This window comes from Salvelinus fontinalis, chromosome 4 (assembly GCF_029448725.1).
Source record: "Salvelinus fontinalis isolate EN_2023a chromosome 4, ASM2944872v1, whole genome shotgun sequence".
NCBI classification, from domain to species: Eukaryota; Metazoa; Chordata; class Actinopteri; order Salmoniformes; family Salmonidae; genus Salvelinus; species Salvelinus fontinalis.
The window spans coordinates 37,888,875-37,911,464 of record NC_074668.1 but is presented as its reverse complement, the minus strand read 5'-3'; the positions used below and the strand labels follow the sequence as shown (position 1 = coordinate 37,911,464).

The 22,590-nt window shown below is 43.4% G+C and overlaps 1 protein-coding gene across 4 annotated transcripts in view; it reads right to left on the bottom strand.

The window, feature by feature from the left end:
* LOC129853709 (histone-lysine N-methyltransferase NSD3-like) overlaps positions 1-22,590 on the bottom strand; it is a 38,954-nt gene that overhangs the window by 9,322 nt on the left and 7,042 nt on the right. For 2 of the 4 annotated variants that reach the window (XM_055920047.1, XM_055920048.1), the window contains exons 11-23: positions 21,713-21,839; positions 20,928-21,131; positions 20,616-20,795; positions 18,030-18,176; positions 15,909-16,065; positions 15,306-15,508; positions 14,992-15,104; positions 14,417-14,563; positions 14,143-14,265; positions 12,277-12,393; positions 10,623-10,764; positions 10,400-10,506; positions 75-279 (exon numbers count right to left, since the gene is read on the bottom strand). In XM_055920047.1, coding sequence (XP_055776022.1) covers positions 75-279; positions 10,400-10,506; positions 10,623-10,764; positions 12,277-12,393; positions 14,143-14,265; positions 14,417-14,563; positions 14,992-15,104; positions 15,306-15,508; positions 15,909-16,065; positions 18,030-18,176; positions 20,616-20,795; positions 20,928-21,131; positions 21,713-21,839 — 1,972 coding nt within the window. The remainder of the gene's footprint in view (positions 1-74; positions 280-10,399; positions 10,507-10,622; positions 10,765-12,276; positions 12,394-14,142; positions 14,266-14,416; positions 14,564-14,991; positions 15,105-15,305; positions 15,509-15,908; positions 16,066-18,029; positions 18,177-20,615; positions 20,796-20,927; positions 21,132-21,712; positions 21,840-22,590) is intronic. The other 2 variants (XM_055920050.1, XM_055920051.1) reach the window with 2 other exon arrangements.

Here is a 22,590-nt window from a genome sequence, read left to right as displayed (position 1 = left end):
ACAGAGATTATTAACGTATAGACACACACACCCACCCCCACACACACCCACCCCCACACACACCCACAGCGTACCATATGGGGGTTTGGTGAGGTTGAGACACAGCAGGTGATAAGCTTTAGGACAGTCCTTCTTGTCACATATGACCAGCTCCCCTCCCTCTCCGCAGCAGAAACAGAAGTACTCATGTGTGCGTTTCCCTTCCGGTCGCAGCTTACGCTTCTTGGGTTTCAGCTTAGCGTTCCTCGCCTTCTCCTCCTTCTCCATCACCACTGCACTCTGACAGACGGAAAAACAACGTCATAAACAATCGGCTCAAATGATAATTTTTTATTGTGTGACAATTATTCGTTTTGTTATAATGGGGGCGGGGGGTTAAAAAGGTACAATATAGAAATTAATATAATTTCATATTTTGTTTGTATTCACCTGTGGGCTGCCATCTTTTTTAAGGTACGTAAATACAAAGTTGTGATCATTATGATCATATTTCAGAGTTAAACTCACACATGTAAAGGAAAATGAACTAAAAGTGAGTCTCTCATCCCAATCCCGTTTATCCCTCATGGAGCGGTGCTTTCCGGCGCTCAACATCCTTTCCAACCAATCCGCTAAAAACATCTCCTCACTCAAAGTACGAAAACACTGCAGCTCCAAATTCGCTCCATTCATTAAAATGACAATTTAACCAACACCATCTATTTTTGTGATCCAGGCGGACCTATCATTTGGTTTTGAAGTAGCCTATTGAAACCAAACCATATGATTTGAATGAAAAGTATTTTAATAAACAGGAAAAGGTGAATGTAAGAAGCGCTCATCATTTCAAATAGGCTACATGTCTTAGTAAACAACATAAACACTAAATAGGGCAGGAGCCACACAGCTAGCCTAAGAAGGAACGAAAATATATTATTTAAGCTATATTATTTAAATTATTTGAAGGCTATAGCCTACAAAGAAATAAATTGGGAAGCATTTGTGAGTGCGACACACTAGGCTGGCAGGGACATTAAGAGCTCAGCATTTAAACAAAATGTTGCATTAAATCATTAAAACTGCACATATAGGCTGTAACTTACTTAGAACTAAATACAAACGAAAGGAAACATGCCTTATTAGGCTCTGTCTACAGTGCCTTTGAATTCATTTTTAGAAACATGAGTTTGACAAGAGTCTGTGGCTTCAGGGTCATGCGATGGTGACTGGAGAGCAGACCAGCAGCGGAAAATATCCTCTCCTCGCTTGAAGAGCCACTGGGGATGCTAAACACCCTTCGGGGCCACTCATGCCAGGCTGGGCAGGGATGCGTAATAGTTTTTGTATTTTTCTGTAGGTAGGCCTAAGGATTTTAGGTAAAATAACCCTAGCAAAACGGAAAGCTCCTTGAAAGAGGTAATATATATATATTTTTTAAATCAATGATGGCCTATTGTATAGTTAATAGAACGGAAATGAGCTGAACTTTTAAGAGATCAGATTTTTTGTTTTAAATACTTTTCTATAATGACACAATTAGCTAGATACCCACCTCGTTCCTTTCTGTTAGCATGTGCACATAGTAAGTACACCATCATGCTTTTGGGATACCGGTCTTTCCAGATACCACAATTACTATTTAGTTGTGGACACTACATTACAGACCTCCCTCTCTTGCTCCTCCTCATCTTTGTAAGTCACCTTGATTTTTCACCTGAGTGTTTTATCAGATTATTTATGAAAAACTCCATGACAGTAGCTACAGCAACAGGCTATAACAGCACACAAGTAGACGACAAATGCATGCTGGATATGCCCTGCTCATGAAGTGAGAGCTACTTTGGTAAATTCAATTGATTGGACGTGATTTGGAAAGGCACACAGTTGACAGTGCATGTCAGAGCAAAAACCATGCCATGAGGTCGAAGGAATTGTCCGTAGAGCTCCGAGACAGGATCGTGTCGAGGCACAGATCTGGGGAAGGGTACCAAAACATTTCTGCAGTATTTGAAGGTCTTAAGAACACAGTGACCTCCATCATTCTTAAATGGAAGAAGTTTGGAACCACCAAGACTCTTACTAAAGCTGGCTGCCCAGCCAAACTGAGCATTCGGGGGAGAAGGGCCTTGGTCAGGGATGTGACCAAGAACCCGATGGTCACTCTGACAGAACTCCAGAGTTCCTCTGTGGAGATAGAACCTTCCAGAAGGACAACCATCTCTGCAGCACTCCACCAATCACAGGAGTCCTCTTACATTTCTGAACTTTACAGTCCTATGGATCAAGCAACCATGAAAAAGGTAGGTTCTCTCCCGCAGTTATGCACATAAATAACATGGTCAACAACTAATGCTTGCCAGAGCAAGATGATATAAAATCTAATGAAGGAAAATATGATAAACTTTTATATCTAGTTGGCCGTCAAAATTGCACTGAAACGAAGGGGAATGGTAGCCTCCTCGTCTTTCAGCAGCTTGCCTGACAATGCATGCTTGTCCCAACCAAGCCCCTAAGCTAACTGGCTAAAGTTAGCTAGCTAGCTACTTCCAGACACAAATGAAAGAACACCTCACTGATTATTTTACTCGCCGTAGCAGAGCTGGTTAGGCTGTTTACATGTTATCTAGAGCCTTCTTGGCCATAACTTTTTTTGCCTACGTTTATTGAAACCATATTCAGTGGATGTTGCATGTTAGTAAATTAAATCAGAGGTGTTCTGAAATTGGAGTAGATAGCCTGAGTGAATTTGCGAACGCAAGAGATATGCTAACTGGATAACAGTCGTTCAAGTTCTTGCTAACTAACCAAATTACATCTCTAGCTATAGACACAGAAAAACTATATGAGGGGAAAAAGTCAGTCACTCACCCACTCCTCCAATGGTAAAATATGACATCCTCCTAGCAGTTAGCTAGTTATTTAGCTAACGTTAGGCTCCGTGTTTTTAGCTTGCTACATAAATAGATACGCTAGCCTATTAGCCACGTTCTGACTGACTTGTGATCATTGCCCTTAACGGTTTGATTGTATTGACAGTTCTAGCCTTAGGTACATTCGTAGGTTTTTGTCCATAATATTGAGTCATTGAAACTGCATCCATCTATTCTGCCAACATGGAATGTTGAGTCAAAGATAACCTATTTTTAAAAGCTCTTATAAAGTTTGCATTGTAGCATTTACTGGTAATTTGATATTTTTGACTGATATTATGATTGCAGATATGAAACAAACAGGCAAAGTAGCTAAAATGATGTCAGTTCCACTTTCAACTTTAGGTCACAGGTTACTTTGTGTGCTAAAGGTGAAATATTCTTTGCAACGGAAAGTAATAGTTCTACATTTTGATTGGGAAATGGTTAATGGTTGTGTTTTGTATTCTTATGATTGGGACATACTGGCTTATTATGTCCGAGTTTATGGACTGCTTATCCTTTAACATTATGCTGTGTGTGACTGCTGTCTTTTCATCGGCCCTATGCAGCGATGTAGTGTGGCCTGGAGAAGTGGGTGTACAAAAATGTTGCTCAAAAGTTTCCAAATGGCCCGCCCAGCAAAGGAAAGGCACCCTGTGTGAAAAATCCTGTTTTTTTGTTTGTTTTTTTTTAAAGAAGTTTTTCTATTGATTTTCACTCTCAAAAATCACTTTTTTTTAATAGAAAGAAATAATGATCATCTACGTCCACAACCATGCTCAAACCACATCAATCTGATTGGGTGGGCCTGTCAGGACCTGGTTTCCCAGTGGGTTGCCCTCAGTCCACCCAGGCCCACCCGTTTCTACGCCCCTGATGCAAACAGGGCATGATGACAATTGCGCATCACAAATAGCCTATTAACCAACAATTTGGACTAAACGTTTTCAATACCTGGTTTGCATACCCATTGTTGCCTTAGTTAGCATTTACTGGTAGATATAAGTTGAAACGTCTTTCCTACCCTACCGGCTACCGATGTCATTGTTCTGTGAGCTGCTCCATGCCAAAACCAGCTGAGAGCTGCACACTCTTGCTGCCTGCAGATGATATTCTGCTGAAACTAGGATGTGTGCAGCCTTTGCGATTGTGTAGGCTACTCTGTGCATGATTTCTCTATTGTACTACATAATTGATAAGTCGTATACCTCCACTGCACTACTTTGATACGCATCAGTAGGGATCAAGAGGTGAGTATACGCAATGCCCACTGAAAAAAGTGCTTATACGGTTTATTCCTGCATATACCACAATACCACTGGCCATTTGTGTTTAACAAAAAGTGCACTCTCCTACATGAGTGCGCTGGTATTACCTATGGATGTTGCAGTGACCGTGTTACCACCACACAGGCGGTCACGAGTCATGATGTCAGTCAAATTCCATGTGACCTTTAGTCATGGTAATTAGGCTTCTGCAAGCTCTGATGCTGCTGATGATCATCAGTAGCCTACCAAACGTGCTAACTATGCAATTGTGTGAGAAAACAGATTAATAGGCTCTATTAAAAAGAGGAGAATCCAATCAGCTTTAAATAGGCTAGGCCTATTATATTTATTTCTCAACTTTCCTAATATTAAGCACATTGCTTATCTTTACAACAGGAGTATAGCCTACCTGGCTGGCATGAAAATGAGTCACGGGAATAGCATCCTCCATTCGCTATTTAAGTGCATAGATGACATGTATTTTTTCCCCTGCCCTTGTTTTCGAGACAGGGGCATGATAATGGTCCATTTTAAATCAAAACTAATTTCACACACATATTATTTAGTACATGTAAAGACATGATTAAATCAAGAAGAGTCTGATGGGTGACAATATTAGCCTGTCATTTGTGAATGATATATTTATTATCACTTGTGAATGATGCCCAGCGTAAGGTATGAAACAACGCCCCCCCCCCCTAAATCATATTAAAAAATAAAAAAAATCCCTTTATTTAACTTGGCAAGTCAGTTAAGAACAAATTCTTATTTTCAATGATGGCCTAGGAACAGTGTTCAGGGGCAGAACGACAGATTTTTACCTTGTCAGCTCGGGGATTTGATCTTGCAACCTTTCGGTTACTAGTCCAACGCTCTAACAACTAGGCTTCCTGCTGCCCAGGATAGCCTAGCCCATAGGCCTATATGTTTTTTAAAGGTTTGTATCACAACTAAAGTGGCCAAATAACTTCTTAAAATTAAGCACATTAATCCGCTTTACCAGAGGTGTAGAGCCTAACTGGCATAAATAAGCAGAGTGTGAATTTCAAGTTTGGGGAAGATAATTTTCATTAAAAAAATGCACTTTTATAATAAAAGCATTACATGCATAATCGCATTTGCGGTCACTTTTAATAATGATGTTTTCCCATTAGCACTTATAGTCTACTGCCGTGTGCGCATTGCTGTGCTTATAACTGTGTAGAAATAGCCTAGTTTATCAACGTTTTAAGCTAAACGTTCTTATCTGTTACATCAGCTACATTGCGTAAGAAAGTTTTTTTTTATGCTAATGGATGAATTAATTTGGGATCTCACATCCCACAACCGTCCCAGACTATGTTTGGTATATTTATTTCTGCACAGAATAGGTCAACGTTTGTACAATGAGTAGATTGACATAGGCTAGTGCTTTTGCTGTTCGTTAGGCCTACTCATCTTGTTAAATGACGAAAAGTAAATGTGGACAGTTCTTCCAATATCTTCAAAATGCACCTCAGAATTGGATATGGACGCGCGCAGTTGCGTCCACGATGTGTCTGTCTTCACTTGTAGCCTGTGAGAAAGACCCAATCACGTGATGGAGAGCCATGTGAGTGAGAGGTGCTTTGGAACATACAGCACTCTGGGCCGAAGGCACAACGGCCACTGGCTGCAAAAGGCATGGATTTTTTAAAGGTGCATTATGGCCACACAAAGGGGAGGCCGCTGTGAAATTCAAGGTATTATCAAGTGCTTGTCAAATTGTGAATGAGAGACTGATGACGTGTGTACAGCCTGCGCAAAAAACAAAGCAGAGCTCATGCCTTTCAAGCAAACTTTTTCAAATCATCATTAGTCACATCATGCAGTCTTACAATGTATTGAACATCAAAACTATATAGCCCAACATTTGTAGAACTAAAGTTACATGAATAACTCTAAATTAAGCATATAGGAGTACCTATTTCTTTGTTAACGCTCAACACAGAATAGCCGCATGTGCGCACTCCCTCAAATCGTTTGGAGAAAATATTAATATTTTATTCAGCTTTGTTCAATTGTATTCTTCATACTATAAAATAATGACACAGAATTCTAAACAAATCTTGTCTGCTAAATGAACTAGTTTAGCCAACAGCCATATGGCATAGCCAGATCAGGACCTAACTTAAAGACAACTCAGAGTAGGCTATTCTGTTCTCCTGAAATAGACTACGTTTTCTTCATATCATGCTTCTTTAGACCTGTCTAAAATAAATAGTGGATTTATTGTGATGGTGTAGGCTATATTACATGGATTATTTATACTTTTTAAAAATGTAGATGTTCCAAAGGTCTGGATCAGTGGCTTGTAGGCTGCGCGTGGAAGCCAGGAGATGCTTAATGTGTTTATGTTAAATAATGGTCAATTACCGTGAGACCGACAGTTATTTGCTTGACAATCACTGGCTGACGAAATGTTGTTACTGCCACAGCCCTAGTATGACGGTTGCAGTCCTTGCAGAATCACAAACCTGTCACACACTGAAGGCCTATAGGTTCGCCACTGCGCAAACATGTCTATAATAGATATGAAGACTGTTAAGCTACTGTAATAATGATTCAAGAATATTTGGCTTGGCTTAGAGTTTTTATGTACTGACTGAATGGAAGCTGATAATTATTAGTTTTTTTACTCCGCTGGTCTCGGGAAGAAATGACAAGTCCTCACTGTCCGAGACCGAGTCAAGACCGAGTACAAATGTTAGCACATTTGTGGCCTGCTGGAGGTCATTTTGCAGGGCGCTGGCAGTGCACCTCCTTGCACAAAGGTGGAGGTAGCGGTCCTGCTGCTGGGTTGTTGCCCTCCTACGGCCTCCTCCACGTCTCCTGATGTACTGGCCTGTCTCCTGGTAGCGCCTGCATGCTCTGGACACTACGCTGACAGACACAGCAAACCTTTTTGCCACAGTTCGCATTGATGTGCCATCCTGGATGAACTGCACTACCTGAGCCACTTGTGTGGGTTGTAGACTCCGTCTCATGCTACCACTAGAGTGAGAGCACCGCCAGCATTCAAAAGTGACCAAAACCTCAGCCAGGAAGCATAGGAACTGAGAAGTGGTCTGTGGTCACCTCCTGCAGAATCACTCCTGTTTTGGGGGGTGTCTTGCTAATTGCCTATAATTTCCACCTTTTGTCTATTCCATTTGCACAACAGCATGTGAAATTTATTGTCAATCAGTGTTGCTTCCTAAGTGGACAGTTTGATTTCACAGAAGTGTGATTGACTTGGAGTTACATTGTGTTGTTTAAGTGTTCCCTTTATTTTTTTGAGCAGTGTAGTTTCTTCATCATCTTGCTAGGTAGTCATCTAGCTGTGGCCATCTGGCTAGTATCAAGAAGGGATTTCTACAAAATAGCAACATTAGCGCAGATGGCTTGACATCAGACTATAAGCAGTGTGCATGAATATACATGGCTAAACAACGCTACTGCCACCTTCTGGTTTGATTATTTTAACAAGGCTGAGTGGCTGACGACTTCCAAGGTCTTTGGTGTGTGAACACAAAGGAGATTGACTGACATTTCTGACACTCAGAAATGCTAAGAAGAACCATCGGCAGGCAAACGTTTGACAATCCTACCCGTGTATCTGAGCTATAAGATATGTAAATAGTCAACGGAGGATAAACGTTTTCTAACAAACCCACTTTGGTCTGTGTGGACCAATTTGGGTAAGTAAGTCTCGAGACGGGACGACAACATTTTGGAAAATAGTTTAATATCGGTTTATTAAATATGCTAAATTAGCGTTGTATTCACATCTCTCCCAAATGAACCTTTGTGAACGGCTGTGTTAATCATTGAGCATTAGTGGACCTAATTGATTCCAACATTGTATTACACCTCAGGGGAAATAACCTCCCTTCCAGGTGATTTGCCTTTATTCATGCTATCCAATGCTCATTTGAGTTAATTGAGAAAGATTTGGGCTCCCAGGGAGGTGGCTTCCTATGTTTAGGATGAACAAATCAGAGGTATACAGTTCTTTATAGAAGTGAGATAATCTTTGATTAATTTTGGTTCTGATAGCAATTCCCCGGTTTCGGATTGAATTGTTGCTGTATCACCTAATTGATCATTATTGTGTAGCTTGTTGGCCAGTAAATGACTAGGACAATTACCATGGAAGTAATGGATGAGTCTAACTCCATGGATGGCAAATTCTGCTCTCTGTCTTACCAATCCTTAGATGGAAATGCAGTTGTATTATTTTGAATAAAACCTTTGGTTGCATCACATAGAATCCGGGGTTCATCGACTTAATTTTTATTGATCATTAAGAATACATTTTGTTCAATTTCAAATTGATCACAGAATGTAGGATTTTCTAGTAATGAAACGTCATCTTGTTGCTCTTTTAGGAGATTCAGAAATGTTTAATTGGCAGTAGTAGGTGTGGTGATCGGTCAAGCTCATGTCGAATTTCTATTTTCATAATTGTGGAAAATAGATGTGTAGATAATATAAAATCGATTGGGGAGAATGTTATATTGAGTAGAAAATGTACTCGTTTGCTTTTGGATTATGTGCTTCCAACATGAGGTTGTAATCAGAGTATACTCTATGTTGGAGAGCCTTGGTTGCGTGTGAATTGTAGTTGGTCTTACTCGATTTGTCCCACATGTCCAAAATGGCATTCATGTCAGTACCAATAACCAGATGGAATTCAGTTAATTCTAACACTACGCTGTTCAGAGAACCAAAAAACGTAGATCATATGAATTTGTAGCATACACATTAATAAAGGATATGGATACATTTAAGGAAAGTGATTCTGCCTTTTTGGTCTTCGCCTTTACCCAATTGGCCCATCTGCAGCTACATCCCACTACTGGCTTGCTTCTGAAGCTAAGCAGGGTTGTTCCTGGTCGGTCCCTGGATGGGAGACCAGATGCTGCTGGAAGCGGTGTTGGAGGGCCAGTAGGAGGCACTCTTTCCTCTGGTCTAAAATAAAATATCCCAATGCCCCAGGGCAGTGATTGGGGACATTTCCCTGTATAGGGTGACGTCTTTCGGATGAGACATTAAAAGGGTGTCCTGACTCTCTGTGGTCACTAAAGTTCCCATGGCACTTATCGTAGGAGTAGGGGTGTTAACCCCAGTGTCCTGGCTAAATTCCCAATCTGGCCCTCATACCATCATGGCCACCTAATCATCCCTAGCTTACAATTGGCGCATTCATCCCCCCTCCTCTCCCCTGTAACTTTTCCCCAGGTTGTTGATGTAAATGAGAATGTGTTCTTAGTCAACTTACTTAGTAAAATAAGGGTTAAATAAATAAAAAAGATGGTGGTTGAATTTCTTATCTATCATTATGATTACACCTTTTGTTTGGGGCTGATGAAAAAGCAGCCAGTTTGTACAAATGGTTGTGCGTCCTTATGGAGCAGCTGTGTTTCTTGGAGCATTGCTGTATCAATTTGGTTTCTTGCTGGGATATCAAGACAGCTGGAACGTTTAATAGGACAATATAGGCCTTTCAAATTCAAAGAGAGAATAGCTAGTGTTGCCATTGTTTTTCAGGCAGGAATGTTATATTAATGATATAATTGTTAGCTTTACAGTTGATAAGCCCATGGATGTGTAACAAAAAGCAGGACCCACAGGGAAACTCACCCATCGGACGTGCCCCCCCCCCCCCCCTGTAAAAATACCCACCCGCACCCGCATCCCTGCCCCCAGACTCCCCGTCCCTGGCTCCCCCGCCCTGCACTATCATTACAGGGTTGCAGCATAACAGCGAGTGGCAGCCTTACACATGGAGTCTCTTCAGCCGCATATTTTTTTTAGGACTTGAGGTATTATTTAAAATAATAATAAAGTGAAACAAAATAAGTACAAATGTTACAGTTCAGTTAGCAGACTTGATGAATTGAGAAAAACTGAAAAAATATTACAGATACCTAAGCCTAAACAGTCAAATAGGATACTGTAGGTGTAGGAACAATAGCCCTTAATCCATTGTCATAGTTTATTATTAGCAATATGGTTTATATGACCTTCTGAGAGGAGACATTCTGACAATTTACCTTGTTAAAATAGAGAGAGAAGAGTTACAAGCCTTGTTAGGCCAGCTTCTATAGTTCTATACAACATTGCAGACAAACCATGGACAGAAGGGTTCTGCTAAGGTGGGACACCAGAAACATGTTACTTAATTCCTACATGATGCAGTCATGATAAGGAGAGAGAGAATGTGGGTGTGTCCCGTACCGTAGGCCGCACCCCCAGGAAGCCAGAGCAGTTCTCAGCTCCACAGTGACACGACGATCTTCTATTCCCCACCAAGTCCAGGTTATAGTTAAACGTCAACTCAGTCCCTGCAGAACACACACAATTATAGTTAAATGTCAGCTCTGTGTCTACAGGACAGATGAGATCAATCAGAGAGATCAATCACCAAAATTACAGAACAAGTACATGTCGCTCTCCTCACCAGCCTCTATGTCACACAGGGTGAAGAGCCCTATCCGTACATCTCCGTTGACGGTCCATTTCTGCGTCTCACAGTTGGGGCTGCAACTGTGGTTAATGAAACGAGAGGAGTTCCCTTTGGGCCCCGCGTCTATCACCCGGTCCTGAGGAACACACACACACACAGCCAATATATGAACACTACTGAAAAGAGAGCGATTCATACACATACTACGGTGCATTCGGAAAGTATTCAGACCCCTTGACTTTCTCCACATTGTTACTTTACAGCCGTATTCTAAAATTGATTAAATAGTTTTCCCCCCTCATCAATCTACACACGATACCCCATAATGACAAAGCAAAAACAGGTTATACATTTTTGCAAATGTATTAAAAATGAAAAAATATAAATATTATTTACATAAGTATTCAGACCCTCTACTCAAGACTTTGTTGAAACACCTTTAGCAGCGATTACAACCTTGAGTCTTCTTGTGTATGATGCTACAAGCTTGGCATACCTGTATTTGGGGAGTTTCTCCCATTCTTCTCTGCAAATCCTCTCTTAGGGTCGTTGTCCTGTTGGAAGGTGAACCTTTGCCCCAGTCTGAGGTCCTGAGCACTCTGGAGGAGGTTTTCATCAAGGATCTCTCTGTACTTTGCTCCGCTCATTTTCCCTCGATCCTGACTAGTCTCCCAGTCCCTGCTGCTGAAAAACATTCCCACAGCATGATGCTGACATCACCATGCTTCATTGTAGGGATGGTATTGGCCAGGTGATGAGCTGTGCCTGGTTTTCTCCAGACGTGACGCTTGGCATTCAGGCCAAAGAGTTCAATCTTGGTTTCATCAGACCAGTGAATCTTGTTTCTCATGGTCTGAGAGTCCTTTAGGTGCCTTTTTGGTGGAGTGCTGCAGAGAAGAAGATTGACTTTCTGGAAGGTTCTCCCATCTCCACAGAGAAACTCTGGAGCTCTGTCAGAGTGACCATCGGGTTCTTGGTCACCTCCCCGACCAAGACCCTTCTCTCCCGATTGCGCAGTTTCGCCAGGCTGCTAGCTCTAGAAAGAATATTGGTGGTTCCAAACGTCTTCTATTTAAGAATGATGGAGGCCACTGTGTTCTTGGGGACCTTCAATGCAGAAATGTTTTGGTACCCTACCCCGATCTGTGCCTCAACACAATCCTGTTCTCGGAGCAATTCCTTTGACCTCATGGTTTGGTTTTTGCTCTGACATGCACTGTCAACTGTGGGACTTTATAGACAGGTTTGTGCCTTTCCAAATCATGTCCAATCAATTTAATTTACCCCAGGTGGACTCCAATCAAGTTGTAGAAACATCTCAATGATAATCAATGGAACAGGATGCATAGCTCAATTTCGAGTCTCACAGCAAAGGGTCTGAATACTTATGTAAATAAGGTATTTCTGTTTTTATTTGGAATACATTTGCAAACATTTCTAAAAAACAGTTTTCACTTTGTCATTATGGGTTAATGTGTAGATTGATGAGGAATTGTTTTAATTGAATACATTTTAGAATAAGGCTGTAATTTAACAAAGGGGGCTGAATACATTCAGAATGCACTGTATGTATTACTGGTCATGAGGTGGAGAGGTCAAGTAAAGGAGACCATTCCAGACTGTTGGGACACAGCCTGTACGTCGTTACCTTGGTGAGGGTGAGCATGTAGAAGTCAGTCACACGGTTCTCATGAGCGCGTTTGATTCGCTGCTGGCACTCTTCTGAATCTATCACCTCCCCCACGTACTCCGTCACAAAATCTCCCTGCGGAAGAGACACAGACATAAGATATATTACTTACAACAAAGCATACCTCTGGTATATATTTGTTTTTAAATACATATTTTGGAGATGTTATCGCTAGTGCAGCGAAATACTTATGTTTCTAGCATCAACAGAGCAGTTATACCTAACAATGCAAAATAATACACACAAATCCCCAAAATAAAAAGAGAGGAATTAAGAAATATCAGAATGAGAAATGTCAGAGTCCGGAATATAAATATATATGATGGTATGTATAGACATGGACATAATAGAAAAGGTGTGTACAGTTGTAGTTGTACAGGATGAGACTTGACTAGAATACAGTGTACACATATGAAGTGGGTAAAACAGTATGTAAACATTATTAAAGTGACCAGTGTTCAATGACTATGTACATAGGGCAGCAGTCTCTAAGGTGCAGGGTAGAGTGCCGGGTGGTAGCTGGCTAGTAACAGTGACTAAGTTCAGGGCAGGGTACTGGGCGGAGGCCGGTCAGCGGTGTCTATTTAACAGTCTGATGGCCTGGAGATAGAAGCTGTTTTTCAGTCTTCTTGTCCCAGAAATGATGCACCTGTACCGTCTCTGCCTTCTAGATGGTAGCGGGGTGAACAGGCCGTGGCTCGGGTGGCTGAGGTCCTTGATGATCTTCTTGGCCTTCATGTGACACCGGGTGCTATCGATGTCCTGGAGGGCAGGGAGTGTGCCCCTGGTGATGTGTTGGACTGACCACAGCACCCTCTGGAGAGACCTGCGGTTGCAGATGGTGCAATTGCCATACCAGGCGGTGATACAGCCTGACATGACGTCCTCAATGCTGCATCTGTAGAAGTTTGTGATGGTTTTACAGGCCAAGACAAATTTCTTCATCCTCCTGAGTCTCAAGAGGCGCTGCTGCGCCGCCTTCACCACACTGTCTGTGTGGATGGACCGTTTCAGGTTGTCAGTGATGTGCATGCCAAGGAACTTGAAGCTTTTCACCCTCTCCACTGCGGCCCAGTCGATGTGGATTGGGGCATGATCTCTATGATGTTTCCTGAAGTCCACGATTAGCTACTTTGTTTTGTTGACGTTGCGGGAGAGGTTACTTTCCTGGCACCACTCCGCCAGGGCCTCACCTCCTCCCTGTAGGCTGTGTCGTCGTTGTTGGTAATCAGGCCTACCACGGTTGTGTCGTCTGAAAACTTGATGATTGAGTTGAAAACGTGAGCGGTCACGCAGTCATGTGTGAACAGGCAGTACAGGAGGGCTACCGTGTTAAGGATCAGCATGGAGGAGGTGTTGTACCTATCTTAGGTACAGGAACAATGGCGGATATCTTGAAGCAAGTGGGGACAACCGTCTGGGATACGGAAAGATTTAATATGTCCGTAAACACTCCAGCCAGCTGGTCTGCACATGCTCGGAGGACACGGCTTGGGATGCCGTCTGGGCCGGCAGCCTTGCGAGGGTTAACACGCTTGAATGTCTTACTCACATCAGCCTCGAAGGAAGAGAGCTCACGGTCCTCTTCAGCAGCGGTTATTAACAATGATCTCTGATCTATACACAACACAGGCTCGCTTCCATTTTGGTCTCCAGCCCTCACCCTGTTCCTATATGAAAGGTCTGGATAGGTACAAACAATATGACAGGCTAGGTGGAGCCTTCACAGTGTTGCTAATATCAGTTAACACCTAAAGATTAGGGGCTAACGATAGAAATAGAGCTGGGCCACACACTACGTCCCCCCCAGCACCCCTCACTCACCTTCCTGAGGGCCTGGTTGGTCTTGAGGCCCCAGCCACAACCCTCTGTTTTGATGACCTCTGTCTCGGAGTACAGACGTTTAGAGAAGCATTGGTTCTCACAGCTATCACCTGTCGGACAAACCTAGGACAGGAGAACAGGGCTGATTTAACCTCCGCACGCACGCACGCACGCACGCACGCACGCACGCACGCACGCACGCACGCACGCACGCACGCACACACGCACACACACACACACACACACACACACACACACACACACACACACCAACCTGCGGGTGACACTCGTACTGCAGCATGCGGTTGAGACACTGGGAGTCCAGGCTGCAGGGGTGTTCGTCCGTGGGCTTACAGTTGCATCGTGGGATTTCAGACAGGTCGGCTATGTGCACCTGCACCTTCCCCACCGGCTTGTTGGACTGAAAGAGACATGACAACAATGTGTCAGCGAGGACACACCAAGACTCAAGACTAACATACAAGGTCACATAAGAGATCTCAGTTTGCTTGGCAAAGCAAGACTTTGTATTTATTATGGATTCCCATTAGCTGCTGCCAATATAGCAGCTACTCTTCCTGGGGTCCAGCTACATTAAGGCAGTTATATACAATTTTAAAAACATTATAATGCACTTCACAACAGATTAAGTGTGCGCCCTCAGGCCATTACTCTATTACACAAAATACATGTACACGTGTGTGTATAGTGCGTATGTTATCATGTGTGTGCATATGCGTGTCTCTTCCTGTGTGTGCACGCATGTGTCTCTTCACAGTCCCAGAAGATTTGTAGGGAAGGTATGTGTTTGCAGGGTAGGGCTGTATACAGTATGACTGGATGTATTACCTTGATGAACTTGTAAGGCGGTGGTTTGCGTGAGTTGCGTTCCTGCTCTAGGGCCTCCCTGCTCTCCCTCTGTGCCTTGAGCTCCTGGAACCTACGAGCAGCCTCCTCCAGAGCTGACACACACACACACACACACACACACACACACACACACACACACACACACACACACACACACACACACACACACACACACACGGAAGGGATGGAATGACCTTCTGCCTGTCTCACACATACTCAGGGATAAGGCACTAGCATATCCCTCAAGAGCCAACAGAGCCCAGAGCACAGAATAGACCCCAAGGTGGCCTCACCTTTCTTGAAGGTCTTGTTGATGTTGATTTGGCCCGTGACAGGGGTCTTGTCGTTCTCCACGTAGGGAAACACACGGCCCTGGTTGATCCAGTAATAGTCATGGGAACCAAAGAAGAAGACTGGGAAGGCTCCGATGTCGTGGCGGAGCGTCTGGATGTTGGGGGGCACCAGGCGAGGGTTACAGATCTCCGCTGGCCACCACCTGATGGGGACGTGAGGAAAGAAAGAGCGCTGATCAGTCCATACGGTACAGCTATAGGTGTTGCCGTTTTTCTAACAATAAAGCCAAACCTCTGATTCTAAAACAAGTTTCTGAAATACATGAACCCTTCGTAGTGTACAGTAATGTGCCACTCTCATCCCGTTTCTGCATCCGGCAACAATAATGTTGTTTCCACATATTCCCGAGTTGTGTTGTTCCTCGTCTGTAGCTTCACATTAAATATGCTCTCAGTAATATAAAGGGTAAACACCATTGATGTTTATTCATTCAATTAATGGAAGAATATTTGGAGTGTGCGACTATCATTATTGTTTTACATATGTTTACTATACCATTAGCCAGCGCCTCTCCGACAGCTTTTGGGTGTGCATCAACTCACCTGTAGTTTCCCAGTTTGACCCAGACGATCTGTTTGTAGTGGGGTTTCCTTCCTGATCTGCACTCCCTGCAGGACCACGCCCCCTCTGGCATCGCCATCTCCAAACACTCTGGGTGGAACGACGCTGGGCACAACGCACAGCACAGCAGCTTCTCTCCTGCATGGGGGTGGGTGTGTGTGTATAGAGAAAAGAGCAGCACAGGGTTAGAGAACATACTTCCACACCTGGACACTAGGGGCCACCACACTCTAAACCTTATCCTTAGGCATGCCAGTCATTCAACCCCTTCACTATACACTGTGAGTAATGCTTTGCCCAAGCAGAGAGGAAGAAGCGAAGCGAGAGGGTTTACTGTATGGAGGCCAATGAGTGTCGAATTTGATCAACAAAATATGTAATTGCTCATTTTCTACGTGAGGCTTATTTGATCAAGTTTCGTAATGGTTAGGTAGCTAGGAATGCACTGATATAAGTGGACACGTGGCATTTCGGCAAACAAACAAAAAACGACTATTGGAGTTGTGCCTGTTGTTCACTCGCATATCTGCCCTCTCATCAGATAGAATGGTCCCACCTGATCTCATCTCCTCCTAATTGCCTTCCATTTTTGAGGACATGTCTTTGCTTTGTTAGAGCGGTCACTCGACCATCTCGTCAATACAATACAATTTGGGCCAAGTAAGTAATATTGTCTTCCAGAGAGTTGGAGGGAGCCATTGTGACATTGCTTACACTCATAAGCTCCTTTCATATGTATGGTATATGTCTAAGTATATATACTTATTTTGAACTGGACCATCAAATGGGCCTGAAGTTACCCTTTTCCAAAGGTTTCACAAAGGTGGAATAACTTGTAACTCCCACAACATAATACCGTTTCCTTTATCTATTGAAAAATATGCTGTTGTGGACACCATTTTGATAAAACAGAGTAGTCTTCACATTACTGCTGTCCTCTGCTTTTTTCCTTAGCAGTCGGTCAACAATGGTGTAATGGAATGTCTGAGAGGCAGGTTTAGAGTACAAGGCCCCTTGTACAATCACCACACATGCAATAGCACCGATGATAATACAAATCAGCAAATAAACCATAAGTCACAAAAAAGATATATAATATATAAGAGGAACGGCACAAAGCTGACATGCACTCCTTCTTGTAAAGGGGGTTGTTCCACTTCTCTGCAACACTATACATACCCCAGACAGTCTTCATGGAATCTCACTTAAACATGTGTTTGTGGAAATGTTTTAAATGTCAAATGAATAACATCATTGATGAGTAATAATTCCCATTGCATGTCAACTAGAAGGACGATTGTCAGCATCTTATTCAAACATTGACAGTTTTGACTTATTGATCAAATTGATGATCTTGTGAGGAATATTATACCGGTCATGAACAACAACCTATTTGAATGAACTGCATTTCAACGCAGAATCAATATTTCTTGGAACAATTAACTCCTTAAGACAGCAAAACAGGACCGCCGCAAACATCGGATCACGGTAAAGGCTGATCGCGGTACAGTGAGAGCAGCAGAGAAGCGAGGGACAATTATTTTCATTCAAAAACAGAAGTGAGCAGTTAGAAAAAGTAACTTTGTTTTTCGGATTACGGACAAGCTCAAAGTGCTGAAGCAGAGAAGCTGTGTTCCTCCAGCAGCAACAAGACCCCCCCCCCCCCCCCCCCCCTCATACAGACAGGGCGTAAAATAACCCTGTGAGACTCTTTTCATCCCGCTTTCAAAATTCTGATGACGAAACCAAATGATGTGTTATGTTACAGTGTGCTGAGGTCCGCTTATACAAATCCCCTTTTGTGTTTGTATTGGAGAAGAGAGTCACATTCCACAGCTTCAGAGATGAGCTTTGCTCACTTTTAATGCCGTTAACACTTTGTCAACGTGGTTCCCGGCTGAACCAGTGCATGTTAGGGTCCCTGAAAGTTTATTTTAAGCCCTGCTGTAGCGTTAATGGCAGCAGATTGTATGTTGACACGCTAGAGGCAGAACAAAGCAATAAGGAGGAACACCAAATCAACTGTGGGGAGTCTAGACACATTCAAACACATACACACGCACCAGTGGGAAAAGGGAGAGAGAGTAAAACAGTTCTGTTACCTTTCCCAATATTCTTTTTGGTAGCTGACGAAGAAGAGGGAATCATAGGTAATTTCAACTCAGCACGATTTGACTCAGTCAGAAGGTAGTGGGACTTATAGGCATATGAACTTAATATGGTGTCAGTAAGGTCCTGCACTAACAGTCCTACACAAGACACACAGGAAGAGACTGGGTGAGCCGTAATCAGACTACAGTACCCATGATTCCACAGGAGAAAAAGAACACATACACTGTTAGAACACATAAACGAAAGAGAAACAGAGGAGTAAAAGTAAACTAAAGAGTCGTCCAACAGAACACTCCGGTTATAAGAATCAACTGCTTTTAGTAACCATGGAGACCAAAATATTTCTACACTTACAATGTACTCTGCAATCAAATTAGTTAGAAAAGTCTAAGCATCCAAAACAGATGTATTTCTTGTAAGAGGAGTGCACTGTAAAAGCACAGATCAGTACATATAAAGTGTCTTCAGAAACCCCCTTGACTGTTTCCACATTTTGTTGTACAGCCTGAAATTAAAGCCTTACAGCCTGAAATTAAAATGGATGAAGTTGAAATTGTGTGTCACTGGCTTAGACACAATACCCCATAATATCAAAGTAGAATAATGTTTTCAGAAATTTTTACAAATTTGTTCAAAATGAAAAGCCTTAAATCATTAAGTATTCAACCTCTTTGTTATGGCATGCCTAAATAAGCTCAGGAGTAAACATTTGCTTAACAAGTCCGAGAATAAATTGGATGGACTCACTCTGTGTGCAATAATAGTGTTTAACACAACTTTTTTTTTTTTGGCACCCAACACATACAATTATCTGTAAGGATCATTTCAAACACAGATTCAACCACAAAGAACAGGGACGTTTTCCAGTGCTTCTCAAAGAAGGGCACCTATTGGTAGATATTCAAATCTGACATTGAATATCCCTTTGAGCATGATGAAGTTATTAATTACACTTTGGATAGTGTATCAATATACCCAGGCACTACAAAGACACAGCTGTCCTTCCTAACTCAGTTTATGGAGAGGAAGGAAACCGCTCAGGGATTTCACCATGAGGCCAATGGTGACTTTAAAACAGTTACAGAGTTTGATGGCTGTGAAAGGAGAAAACTGAGGATGGATCAACAAATTAGTAGTTACTCCACAATACTAACTTAAATGACAGAGGGAAAATAAGGAAGCCTGTAAAGAATACAAATATTCCAAAACATGCATCCTGTTTGCAATAAAGGCACTTACATAAAACGGAAGAAAAAAAAATAGGCAAAGAAATAAACTTGTCCTGAATACAAAGTGTTATGTTTGGGGAAAATCCAACACAACACATCACGGAGTACCACTCAATATTTTCAAGCGTGATAATGGCTGCATCATGATATGGCTATGCTTGTCATTGGCAAGGACTACAGAGTTTTTTAGGATAAAAATACATGGAATAAAGCTAAGCACAGGCAACATCCGAGAGGAAAACCTAGTTCAGTCTACTTTCCAACAGACACTGGGAAACAAATTCGCATTTCAGCAGGACAATAACCTAAAACACAAGGCCAAATATACTCTGAAGTTGCTTACCAAGACGATATTGAATGTTCCTGAGTGGCCTAGTTAGTTTTGACTTAAATCTACTTGAAAAAGGCTGTCTAGCAATGATCAACAACCAACTTGACAAAGTTGACGGGGTGTGAATACTTATGTAAATTAGATTTCTGTATTTAATTTTCAGTACATTTGCAAACATGTCTGAAAACATGTTTTTACTTTGTCATTATGGGGTATTGTATGTAGATGGGTTAAGAAAAAAAATATTTAATCCATTTTGAATTCAGGCTGTAACACAACGTGGAATAAGTCAAGGGGTATGAATACTTTCTAAAGGCACTGCCACATCAGGTACAACAGGGACAACAGTAATGGTCAAATGTCACAAATACATGTACAAACAGGAGAATGCATCGTAACTATCATGCAGGTTGAATAAATCTCCATCACACAACTAGACAAAGTTAGACATCCAGTTCTTCGCATAGCCACGTTCACGCTACACTTAGCCCAGGGCTAACAGCCGCCTTTCCCTGGGATAGGAGACTGAGGTTTTGAGGACTACTGAGGAGCACCGAGTTGAGAAAGATCAGCCAGCACCAGTAGTCTCCTCAGCTAAGCCTCCCACACACATCAATTACCACTAGGGGGATAAATAAAGTTTGAATGATAAGAGAAGACTGGATTAGAAGGGATCAGATTCAGAGAGCGGGGGGGGGGCTCTGGCTAACCCTTACACCTGAGAGGAACAGAAGGAGTTGGAACTAGGGCTCTATTCACTCAAACACTGAGTCCAGAAGTCTCAGGGGCAACACAAAGCCACATCCCTCTCTACTGCTTCTCCTTCTGTCCTCCAGTCAAACATTGTGAAGCCACGAGGCTGAAGCTGGAAGCTCCCCTTCGGGAGACAGTGGCTCAGGGGCCCTGGTCAAAAGTAGTGCACTATATAGGGAATAGGGTGCTATTTGGGACACAGCAAGGGTGAGTGAGTCAGGGTGGGTCCTTACAGGAGGTCTAAGGTGGGAGATAGAGCTTACCTCGGGTACAGAGGAAACACCAGTTCACATTGACGGGTGAGGAAAGGAGGCCATTCCTCTTGGCAATGCCATGGCTGCTGCAGATCATGATGTGGTGGGTGAGGACCATGCTACCCGCTGCCACGCAGCTGTCCCCTGTGTGGTACGCAACAGGGCAGCGCAGACAACGCATCATACGTCCTGGGGATGGGGAGAGGAAAGAGAGATGAGTGTTAGACAAAGAGAGACTAACACCTACAGTATGTGAGGGACCATGTCAAAAGCCAGAAGTAGCTTCCGTTCCTCATCTGGACCAGTGTTCTGACTCCCTACCTTGGGTGGCTTGGTGCAGGTCTCTCTCCAGACAGCAGGTGGCGCAGGTATGCTGGGGGCAGCGGAACCCCCCGCCAGCATCACCCCCCACGGTGCCAGGGTGTTTACGCACGCAGTCGTCATGGTAATACCGCCCGCAGCCAACCACTGAGCAGCGCAACACCTCCCCTCCCCCTGCCTTACAGCTGAAACACAAGTGAGAGCCTAGAGAGAGAGAGAGAGTGAGAGAGATCGAGAGCGAGAGGGGGCAGAGCGAGAAAACGGGAGGGGGAAGAGCGAGAAAGCGGGAGGGGGCAGAGCGAGAAAGCGGAAGGGGGCAGAGCGAGAAAGCGGGAGGGGGCAGAGCGAGAAAGCGGGAGGGGGCAGAGTGAGGAAGCGGGAGGGGGCAGAGCGAGAAAGCGGGAGGAGGCAGACAGAGAGAGAGAGTGTGTGTACAGAGGGGTGAGAAATTGGCAAATGCCAGTCTACTCTTCATTCCTCCATCAGAGAAATCTCTCATGTCTGCCGGGTTGAAATCACACAGAGAGATTTGTCTGTAGGGTCATTTGCATAATCAGGGTTTAAGCCGTCTTCTCTGTTCACACCCGTAGTGTCATCAGAATTCACAAAGTAGAAGGACGTGCCCTGGAATAACTTAAATAATCCTTTCAACCATTTCAGCCAACATGATACTGTAAAGATGAAAGGAGCAATCAAAGAGAACTTGTCTAATGGTAGTGTAGGTCTAGTAATGATTAGGATGTAAATGCATCGTGTATGTGTTGCGACATCATGCCATGTCTCACCGTTTCTACATTCCAGACAGGTAAACTTGCCCTCAGGTACGGAGGCGAGACCCAGGCACTCCAGATGGAACAGCCGACAGCAGTCTCCCTCACACGACACCAGACTCTCTCCATACACCTCACAGATCTACACATAAAGGAAGATATAGAAACACGCAACCCTCTCCATACATACACCTTACAGTTCTATACAGAGGAGGAGTGGAGTATAACATACCCTGAACAAAAATATGAACGCAACATGTAAAGTGTTGAGGAATTCATCGTGTTAATTTCTCTACCATAAGGCGCCTACAACTTTGTTTCAGAGAATTTGGCAGTACGTCCAACCGGCCTCAAAACCGCAGACTACATGTAACCAAGCCAGTCCAGGACCTCCACATCCGGCTTCTTCACCTGCGGGATCGTCTGAGACCAGCCACCCAGACAGTTGATGAAACTGTAGGTTTGCACAACTGAAGAATTTCTGCACAAACTGTCAGAAACTGTCTCAGGGAAGCTCTCCTGCATGCTTGTCATCCTCAACAGGGTCTTGACCTGACTGCAGTTCGGCGTTGTAACCAATTTCAGTGGGCAAATTCTCACCTTCGATGGCCACTGGCACGCTGGAGAAATGTGCTCTTCACAGATGAATCCCGGTTTGAACTGTATCGGGCAGATGGCAGACAGCGTGTATGGCGTTGTGTGGGAGAGCGGTTTGCTGATGCCAACGTTGTGAACAGAGTGCCCCATGGTGGCGGTGGGGTTAAGGTATGGGCAGGCACAAGCTACGGACAACACACACAACTGCATCTTATAGATGGCAATTTGAATGCAGAGATACCGTAATGAGATCCTGAGGCCCATTCTTGTGCCATTCATCCGCCGTCATCACCATG